The 10,795-nt window shown below is 39.2% G+C and overlaps 2 protein-coding genes across 5 annotated transcripts; one reads left to right on the top strand and one right to left on the bottom strand.

Moving 5' to 3' along the window:
* Positions 1 to 34: 34 nt before the first annotated feature.
* LOC111248122 (uncharacterized) lies at positions 35 to 3,943 on the bottom strand. Of its 3 annotated transcripts, none has more exons than XM_086984157.1 (3): positions 3,574 to 3,943; positions 2,425 to 2,519; positions 35 to 1,653 (listed from the first exon to the last, which is right to left on the bottom strand). In XM_086984157.1, the coding sequence occupies exons 1-3, from the start codon at positions 3,644 to 3,646 to the stop codon at positions 1,465 to 1,467; spliced, it is 357 nt and encodes a 118-aa protein (XP_086840283.1). In that variant the 5' UTR covers positions 3,647 to 3,943; the 3' UTR covers positions 35 to 1,464. The 3 variants fall into 3 exon arrangements, with proteins under 3 accessions (XP_086840283.1, XP_086840282.1, XP_022655655.1); XM_086984156.1 differs by having other exon boundaries at positions 2,425 to 2,522; positions 3,578 to 3,943; XM_022799920.2 differs by having other exon boundaries at positions 2,425 to 2,522; positions 3,574 to 3,938.
* Positions 2,736 to 9,569, top strand: LOC111248121 (uncharacterized). Of its 2 annotated transcripts, none has more exons than XM_022799918.2 (4): positions 2,736 to 2,885; positions 7,439 to 7,528; positions 7,946 to 8,146; positions 8,663 to 9,569. In XM_022799918.2, exons 1-4 carry the CDS (start codon positions 2,865 to 2,867, stop codon positions 8,945 to 8,947), a joined length of 597 nt encoding a protein of 198 aa, XP_022655653.1. In that variant the 5' UTR covers positions 2,736 to 2,864; the 3' UTR covers positions 8,948 to 9,569. The 2 variants fall into 2 exon arrangements, with proteins under 2 accessions (XP_022655653.1, XP_022655654.2); XM_022799919.2 differs by lacking the exon at positions 2,736 to 2,885 and adding an exon at positions 6,559 to 6,964.
* Positions 9,570 to 10,795: the final 1,226 nt, after the last annotated feature.

Raw genomic sequence — 10,795 nt, 5'->3', positions numbered from 1 at the left:
ATATATCAACTCCTAAATGAATGATGTCAAAACAGACGATACGCTGATTTATTGAAATTTCTTAAATGCTCATACAGTAATAGTACAACATAAGCCATAATAGAGCATAAGTGATAGAATTTCAGGCCTGAAGACGATACTGTCGATTCAATCCTTGTCATTAAAAAAACATCCGTTATTTAGATCACATATCAACACACCCTTTGATACTAAAGGGTTAAAAAATTTACAAAAAGCTTCTTTGATCGTTGATAGCTTCGAACCATGCTCATAACGCGCTTCGGAACTACTTTGTTCAGCCAAGCATTAAGCGGAAGGACAATGCCTCAAGTTGACATCTAAAGCGATATGGATATACCTATTAAAATAGAGAGGTATAACGAATTTCCACTTTTCAATTCTTTTTTTCAGTCATGACTGAACAGATTCAAATAATTGACGGTCTAGATATTGTCGACTTCATATAGTCTGTATAATGTTCGTCTTATACGGCAGCTACAATAATCAGTATATTCATCTGATGATGTCTTATCAAGGTAATATTTATATTATTTGATGTGTGGGGTCATCAATGTAAATCAAAGCCTAGTTACGGACGAAGGTCCTAAACAAAATATCTATTCGAGATTTATTAAAATGTAAGATTTTTATTCCTAAAAAGAACTGGCTGAAAAGTTAGAAAATATATAAGGCCCTTACGCCATCAGGCAAATAGGCATATAAAAGGTCCAAGTAATACACAGGGCACCGCGACCACCGTTTTGTTAGTCGAACAAAACGAAATTGGTCGGCCTCGTCTCTTAGTTCGTATAAACTTCCTTACTTCTACATAATACGGTAAAGTTCATATCAAACTCCATCATGCTTTTCCCGAGAACAAACCTCTTCTCTTAAAGCTAATCATCGTTACCGTCACGTCTAATTACCAGCGGACGCTGCTTGGCCCTCTGATATAAACTGCATTCCAATTTAAGTTAAAATATCTCTGTGCTGTCGCACTGAAAAATAGAATGAGCGGAAGATCCTGCTACGGAATAGACACGTACTATTTACAACTTATTTTATATACAATTTTGGTACGCCAGACGCTGTGCACTTATTGCCCTTCCTAACCACATGTAGCGCAACGTCTCTGGCTGTTCTGTGTCACAGACGTATTTTATGAATGCTTAATACAGAAGAGTTTTTGTTAAATTTGCGATAAGCACTCGTTTTCCTGGTGAAAGCATCACAAATGACTAGTTTTCGTTAGTTACCATTATTACACATTATTCCACTAAATTTGATTCTTTCCTTAGAACATGTAGCTTGCAGCTCTAAAAGTTTGGTTACCGTTTTTTTTTTGGACTCCTTTCGGGGTTATCTCCAGGGGTGTCCCATCTTTTTCAAAGAAACGACCTCGCATTGTATTTTTTCTCCGAAGTTACCTAGCCGTGCATCATGAGCATTTTTTGGAAGGCCAGATTAATCCAAAGTGCGTTCTGCAACAGATGCCTCTGGAACTTCCAGGGTTGTTTTTAAGCTTTTAATTTCCGGTATGCTGTGCGCGCCGATGTCAATAGTGGACTCGGTGTTGTCCATAATGGAAGCAATTACGTCTACAGAGCCGCTGGACCTTTGTAATGGAATATCATCCCTGATATTATTGTCCACCTAAGGCAAATAGATAAAAGCATGGGAAGATGCAATTCGTTATTTTAGGTCATACTATCGATTTTCTGAGCGTGTTCACATCTCAATATGATACAATTCTGAGCCAGGCAGTATAATTTAAGTTAGACTCTTTCAAATGATTTCCTTTCAGCGTCGCTGAAACACTTTTATGACTCTCCAAGACTGTTGCCGTGGGGTTATCTGGAACATAAGGCTTCATTGGCCTTTATTCGGGAGGGGTGTCCTTGAATGGGAAAAACCGACACCCGTTTTATTTGTCGTTATTTCAGGTGTGAAAAAGTCGCCGTGTGACGAGTCAATATCCATATGCAGTTCGCATAGAGATTATTTTCCGCTATTAATGGCTTAGTGCGACTCTCTTTACGTGTTCCTATCATAAGCGTCACGCCCCTCCCGGGTCATTACAACCGAGACAAACGTGGCGCCTATCCCGGCTGGAGAGACCCGAAACTTTTTGACCTTGATGGAAAACACATAAGATGTACTGAAAATACTGTTTCCCTTCGCCAGCTGCTGAGAAATTACCAAACGAAAACGTATGATACCCTAGTCTAAACATGTTTCTATTGAAAACATGTTTCTAACAAAAACGTAGCAGGTTAATCGAAATAAACCGATCTTTGAATTTTACAAAAAGTATTGCAATCGTTCGCTCAACTGAAAAATATATGATTTAAAGTGACTTTGTATACAAAGCAACGACACATTTGAGTATGTAGTAACTTTTTTTGTGCAATTAAACAGTCGAACCTGCGCCGTCATCGCAGAATCGCCATTAAGCTCTTTCTGCACGCGAATCATGCACGGACATAAATCTTGGCAACAGCTTCCCTTGATAGAAAGGCCTTCTGAAATAAAATAGGAAAGTATAGTACTAGTTAAGTGTTTACTAATGTCGCTTTCACATTACTGCTGGTGTAATAGAAAATGAATAACAATTGATAACGTCTAGCGATTGGAAATGCACCAGCAGAACTATTCACAGGAAGTACCCTGTGGACACATCTGGTATTATTTCTTTTGACCTCAAGCCTGAAATAATTGTTAGATCCGATCTAGACTTAGCTAGCAGACGAACAGTTGCTCTGGGTCTGTTTCCCTTATTTTCTCAATTAGCAGTATCAAAGTACTTTAGAATAAAAGTACTGTAGAGGTGTGATCGGAAACAACTTGCGTTAACCGGTCCACTCATGTTAAGTTGGCGGCTATGGGTAAGTTTAACTCGACTGCAATTCCGTTTCCATTTCGCTAGATCATGCTCTCGTAAGCGTTCCTGACACGATCCTATACGTTGCGACCTATGTCCAATGATCAGCCAAACAAACGTTTAATATTTGCTCTTGGCCCTGTGTATTGATGACAATCCCGCAGTGTTCACATAAGCATCTGTCTTCAGCGCTGCGGCATGATTGATGAAATTTCTATCGGGGCTCGTATCGGGTTTTTTTTTTTTTTTTTTTGCTTGTAAAATTTGCATCAAAACCAAGCGAGCGGAATAGTCAAGCAGGAGAGGTCAGTTGGATGGACTGAAATATCTCGATATTATAGTCAGTCAGCTTTTTACGATCAACGTAATTCTTCTTGTATTATGTAATCAATAGTACTTGCGTAAAATTAGTGCCTTTTTTTGTTTTCCAACTGCTGTCACTGTTATCTGATATGGCTGACTGTAAATGTACAGTGGCATGATCTGCGAAGGGCTGAAGCTTATTTTGTTGTGGATGACGATTTTGCAGTAAGTAAATGTAATGCAACGATCTGAATAATATGCGGAAGATTCGTTTGTGTTCTTCAGCTGTTTTTTTTTCTTCCTTTGCAAAAGAAGTAGCACGTTTTATCAAAGTAATTATTGTTACAATGGCAGACTTGATTACTGAGCCTTTTCCGGCTAGCGCTTACCCACTGTGGGAGTAGACGTGCTGGCTAGCACAACGCTGAGAATCGCCAAAGCTGACCGTATCGTGATAGACATTTTCACAATGATTGGCTATCAAATAGCAATTATTTAACAAACTACACATTAAAGAATTGTTTTTTGTCTTGTTTGACCACAGCGAATCAATGTTATTAACCATAAACTACGACAGTCTCCAATATGAACTCCAAAACACTTAATGATTGCCAGACATAACTTCAAACGTTTAGTAGATCACTACGATAAGCCAGCCTTTAGTCAGGCAATTGCTAGTCGGATCTCATCGGGCGGGCCAATTATACCAGTCAGTAAGATAGCCGCAGTGGAGACGGCAACGTTCGGGAGTCAGGTGAGAAGGCCATTAATATGTCAACATAGCGACGAACCTGTCATCTTCATCTGAAGCCCTCGAACAGCAAGAAGGGACCGATGCCCGTTCATACAACTGACTACATTACATAACCGACGACACAATAAAAACTGATTGTACCAGTACATTTACTTGCTGTTAGATAGACGTATTGAATATCTAGCAATAGCTTTAACAGAACGACGCCCCCATCATGAGCCTCACCATCATTCATATTGTAATTAAATACAATTACTAATTACCTTTGTTACGATATAACGTTCAATTGTATAATGGACTGTAAGTGGAAATAGGATGTCTAATACGTGGGATCAGCCATTAGCAGATTGAGTATTGCATCTACTATGCATGAGTCTCACTACTGACGTCCGAGCAAGAGACGCACAGGATAAACTTACGACTCGCGGAAGCGATGTTATTGTCGTTTGCTCATATGACCGTGTCATAGACAACAGCTTGAATGATCATGGTGGACATCCCGCAGAGGCGTGATTACGTTGAACTGTAGCCATCATAGCAGCCGATCAGAAGAGCTCTGATACACTCCGAAGGCGAAAATAAAAGAGGTAGACAAAGTGCGACTAGTGTCGATATCGATCTAGCAGTTGGCGCGTGTAGGTCCGTTCCGCCTGAACGATTTTGGCGAACTCCTGAATCTACGCACAACGATAGGACGTCGGACGTTGAGATAGGTTACTGCTAAAATGATCAGCGATAGTGATAAAGCAACAGGACGCCGGATAAGGCGTCATCGAGCATTGGTGTCAGGAAATGAAGTCGCTGAAAGTGAAACTAGCTGCAGGCGTCTCGCGACGACACCGTACAATTACGATGGCGTTAATAAAGGATGACTCTATCTAAGCAGATGTCAATGAAACAGTGTGAACGTTCTATTTGATCGGATATTCATACAACCGCATCGCATTACGTCACTAGTTGACACTCATCCGAAACGTTTTGCTAAGCATTTTGTTCGAACATTAGCAGCAATTTATAGGATTTAATTTGTATTGAAAAAGTTTTTAAGAGCTGAAGGAGTCCTCGTTTAGGAGATTAATCGGCGCACATGCGGATGCTCCCTGCAATGATACTCATATGCAGCTTTGACAAGGGACGGTTCTGTCTGGCTTTATAAAATCCGCCATTACTTCAAACAATAGAAAAAAGTGCATATATTCGTAAAAACCGCAGGACAGTCACCTGACGTCCTATCCTTTGTACCGTCCCTAGGAAGATTATAGTAAAAGGAGCCATTTGGTCTGTTATACATTCAGAATCTGCTTGCTCCAAAATAGCGCAAATTTACATAGAAACCATTTGTAGACACCGTTTGTACGTGAGTCAAAACAGGACAACAATAATAATAAAGTTTCTACACTAATGGATTTACCCTTTTTACTGGTTTCAATGCGACGAAAACGCAGTTCAACTTTTTCTACTAAGAGGTGCTATATTTAGGCTAATAGCGGATTCATTTGCAAATTATCATCTAACTAGATCACCAGAAAACTCTTAAATAGATTCTCCCGAAAACAACGCGTATCTAATAATGCAGATATTAGTATGCCATTGTAAGAAATCACCATCTTGATACTTAAAATATATTGGAAAAAGTAAGTAAACACTGTGCAATAGGAAACTATTCGAACAAGGCTGTAGGAATACGGTCTAAATTCAAATAACGGGTAACATCTTAGGTTGTTTACTCGTTTCGTGTTGTTTGTGTCACAGCTTTTCATAATCAGATCCTTGAAGGTCAGACTTCGAACCAATTGAAAGTGAATTATGTTCAAACAATAACTTATAGTGAGTTATTGCAACGTTGCTAGTAATTGCATTTGCTCAATATTCTACAATATAATTTACTTTGTCATAAAAGATAGATAACATTTGCGCATTTGTAAAAACATAAGTACTCTACTGTTGCGCACATACGTTTGTAGAAATTTCAATAATTTATGAAGTTCTCTACCGAATCATAAAAATCATTACGCCTTTTCGATCCAAAAATTATAAAAAAAAGGCTAACGGGACTTTGGTAGCGAATGCTAACTACGAAAACCCGCAAGATTAGATATCAAAGCTAGAGTCACAGAAAAAGTCTTGTTGATGCCGCTCGGTGAATAACGGTCAAGAATACATAGGTATATAATAATTGGCATCCAATTATTGTTACCAAAACACACGCAACGTTACTCGTTTCTGCAACGTATCAGCAATGGTCATGGCATTAGCAAAAACTGCCCCTGATTATTTTCCATTCTCTGTTGCCGCCGGTGGGTCGGCCAGAATAAATGCATAAAACTCGTTCTCCGTGTTAGCCCAGATGATTTTCTCAAAATCAGAAGCGGTCTGTTTATCGAAGAAAAAATCATAATCAGATGATCGTGGGATTTTTCGTGGGAACAGCACAAATTTCTGTGTACACAAAAAAGACGACTTCGCTATCCGTCTAGGTTAACTGTGATCCATTCCCCAGCCACTACAGAATGGTACGTATGGCGGACCACAACGATAATTGGCTCTACGGTACTCGCCAACGGACAGATTGACTTGAATTTAGGGTCTAACGGCGATGAGGAGCTCCCTTAGTTGGGGAATACGGGTGAGACAAGAGCTGTCCTGCTAACATGCTCGTTGAAATCAATGTGAGGAAAACCAGTAAAAATTTTACAGGCGCACGACTCAGTATGTGATTGGTACGAGCCACAACATGACATGCTATCGGTAAGTGGGTGCACTGCAGCATGATACCAGAAAAGGGCACCCAGCTTTAGCCAAAAAATACTCACGACAAAGACTCGTCCGTTTTCGGTACCCTGCGCGGAACTGCTTGTTGGTAAACTAGCTTACTGTTTCCCATAGGGTGGCTTTCCATGGCCACCAAGGTTGACCGAAATGACTATATTAGCGGCTCATGTGCGCCGAAGTATTATTGTACATATTGGTTGTTCGATTATCAAAGAAAGTCTCTACCTAAGACACGTCACAGCATCATTATGAAGGTTCGATACTTCTGTGCTCATATGTCTCAGAGAGTACCGTCTAAGGCTACTCGAGAATATAGATATTCAACTTGTGAGCCGGTTGTTTAGAGGCGCATTAGCAGAGCACGCAGTACGATGTTGCCTAGGATTAATGTTTACGTTGACACCTTCGATGAAGATGCACGTCGCCCGTGATGATCGCTAATAAGAAAACTGAGATTTAATGTAGACGAGAAACAACTTCTAATAATTACATCCGTACTTAAATTATTCAGAATTTAAAATAGGAGGCGAGTTTTCATTAAGGCCGACTTGCAATGTTTTTGTTTAGAAATGTTGTTTGTCTATGCTATCAAATGCACACCCATAATATTTTACTGGATGATCAACGGAGTCCGGTGAAAAAATTCACTGCCTCCTTGCTTTTGTTTCTGCTCCTTTTTTTATCGGAATTAACCACAAAAAAAACGTGCGTAATTCTGATTCTTGCAGGCCTTCGTTGCATGCGCCACTATCCTGTTACTCTGCTTAGGTTCTGTCAAAGCCGGCGGAGGACAATCGAACTCATTGCGAAAGCAAGACGTAAGTTAGAATATGTTTGCTAATAGCTTTCTTGGCTTACTTTTTCACAATCATTAATAAGGATACGTTAACCTGATATGATAAAGTTATAGCAGTATCATCTATGCTCAATTAAATGAGTAAATTTCAAGAAGGAGACTAAAATTCGAGGCGCCATTACCGATCGACACGCAAAATAATGACCTTAAATGCTTTCCTCTAAAATAACCTAACTCGACTAGTTATTAAAAAATAATGCTTCATATCTTTAATGAATATTGATTACATCTATAACAAATCAATATCAGCCTCGAAAATGGGGCCTTCGTTTAGTGAGTAAACAAATAAGTATACTTTAGACAAAAAACAACCCAATTGGACGGCCATGACGGCGATTCGTAAAAAGTGTGATAATAAAAAGTCGAACTGAATTCCCAGGACTATGGAAATTATGCTTTTTCGTACGACATTGCTGATAAGCATGGGGCTGTTAACGGAAGAAAAGAATATGGCGGCCCTCACGGCGTTTCCGGTTCATACTACATCGGTGATATTGATGGACGTCATAGAACAGTGCATTATGTCGCCGACAAAATCGGATTCCGCGCGCAAATTAAAACCAATGAACCTGGAACTAAGGTTTGTCTAAACTGAGCGATGCGAAGTCCTGGCTAGATTATCGTACCGGACTCGGTAGACGAATCCTACAACCGTCAATTCTGTCGGTTGATTTTTTTTCGATATATAACAAAATATCATACATGAACTTGCCCACCTAAACTCCAAACGTACATAAGGTCAGAAGCATCTTTTCCCTACGCCATTACCTATTTTTAGGTAAATCGGTTGGTAAAAAATTCTAATTTGAACTTTGTATTATTATTATTATTGCTGCATAATTATGATTTATCAATGGGAGATAGTTGACTTACATTTAGGCTTATATTTGGCACGTCCTTTAATTTGGCAACAATAATTAGAAATGCGGATGTGCAAGCTAATCTAACAACATAGGTTTTTCATTTGAAAGTAATTATTAGTACTGACCCTATCTAATCCTGTTGGAGATAAAAAGCCGAACTTGTATACTCTTGCATACGCCAACATTCGAAGTTTCCGCTGTAACGTACCTATACTATTTGCCACCTGTTTCAGACAACGTATGCCGCAAGTGCTGCTTATGCATCTGCAAACGGCAACACAGCGCTCGCTGGGGGCTATTACGCGGACCTTATCAGTTACAAGCATGGATCCACGGGGTATAACCATGGAGGCTATGGACATGCTGTCTCTTACGGGACTTATGGTGCTGCAGGCCCTGTGTTCGACGGCCACGGCGGATTTGGTCACGGGATGGTGGGATATGAACATTCTATCGCCCACGGGCACCACGGCGGTTCCATTAGAATACACGGAGGTTCTGGGCCTTTTTATAGATAAACCTGCAGAAAGATTGGGTTAAGCTCTTCGAACCGAGTGACACCATAGAATTGACTTATTCTACTCTGAAGTATTTTACTGTTTCCTTTAATTTACATTTTGCGTACTAGAAATGTCCTTTTCGTACCCTCTAACGCATGCTTCGCTGTATATCCCTTTGTTCTCAGGTTTTTGAAAAATATTTATATTCAGTATTTATCTTTATTTATTTAGACCAAATATAGCCAATAATATATACTACCTAAGAGCTATCATTAGGACAAATTAAACTTTCACTTTTTAAAATGAACTGCTATTTAGTCTTAAACCATATTGATTCTTAGCTATTCACAATAGAGATAAAACCCAACGTTTGTTTGTTACGTAAAGTGTTTTCGTTTGCAAATCTAGCCTTTCTATTGAAAATAGCCTATACAACTCGCCCCTAGATTCAACATATACATATATATTCTTACGTAATTTATAACATAATGTACTCTTTGAGTTTGTCTACCTACAAATAACTAAAATTCAATGCCTATCTGAAGCACGAGAAGAAGTTCTACTTGTTCAGTGTTTAATTGAGTGCTATGGCAACGCTCCAAAAGGGATTTAACATAATAATCAAAATGATGACAATCTTTATCGCTGTCATTCTTTATCTAAATGTCGTGTTGGCTTAGAATGGGGTCAACAAAGTGTTTTTGTGGCACCTCACAAAGCCACCATTACGACTTAAAACTACCGCCTGTTGGACGTCAGGTACGTTGGGTACTACAGCTAGGTCTATTTCGTGGATATTAGGTCGATTAGTAGGTAATCAAACGGACAGATAGAACACGAGTTCAGAAAGAGCTGTGAATTTATTCTTCTACTGAATGTTCGTGCCTCACGACATTCATCTGAAACGGTAACTGGCTCGTACCATAAATAAGTATGTTACACTTAGTACTTCCGCTAAGCATTGTTTCAAACGGCTGCTTCCGCAATATAAAACAAAGTCCAGACCCGTTTTTGAACTAAGAACACTTCCAGTATCCATAAGTGTAGTGGGCAAAAAATTATTACTGCATCATCATAGAAACTTTTTGTTGTTAGGGCCATACCGTAATGGTCAAATTATAAAATCAGGTACGTCCAAGATCTCGAGTTTCTTGTCTGAGGCACAACTAACTCTTTGCCCAGTAGGCTCAAGCAGGCAGGACAAATTAGCAACAAAATGGATATCGAAGTGTTTCGATGAATTATAACGTTTTGTGGGAGCAAACTAGGTTCTAGATTTTCTGGCGGTACTAGATGCCTTAATACCAACGTAGTGTGCCTGCTAACCTTAAAGACACGTGGTAATCTGCGTTCGAATCCGGGGATAGGCAAACGTTTCTTACTGGGACCCACCGGTCTAATGCCGGACGTAAAACTCGAAATTTTTAGGTGCCCCAATATGTCTCTGCATTGGGGGATCAAATATTGGCTTCATGCTTCTCCGTCGTCAATTTCAAGATTTAAGTTTTTCATTTTCAGCAGCCCTACAAATTACATTCCAATCGGTCTGGTTTAAATCTATCTAAGTACGATACAGAATAACGGAATAAAGATGCGTGCAACATATATCATTTATTTATTGTACTTATTTTTGTGTAGAAAAGATGTATCCACTTCAACAGCAGTTTTCCCTAAAATTCTAAGTATACTTGTCTTCATAAAAATTAGATGTTAAGATATAGTGTTACTCACAGACGTATGGCTAATGCACATAACGTGGTAAAAAAAAAACTAAAATGTTTGTTGAAAGTTGAATATGTGTAGGAACTTTGCTTGCTTGCTGCAGCAGTTAGGAGTAACTTTTTTTTTCTTTAAAGATTTAAACAC

This window comes from Varroa destructor, unplaced genomic scaffold (genome assembly GCF_002443255.2).
Source record: "Varroa destructor unplaced genomic scaffold, Vdes_3.0 BEIS01000003.1, whole genome shotgun sequence".
Lineage (NCBI taxonomy): Eukaryota > Metazoa > Arthropoda > Arachnida > Mesostigmata > Varroidae > Varroa > Varroa destructor.
This window is presented reverse-complemented; position numbering and strand designations above follow the sequence as displayed.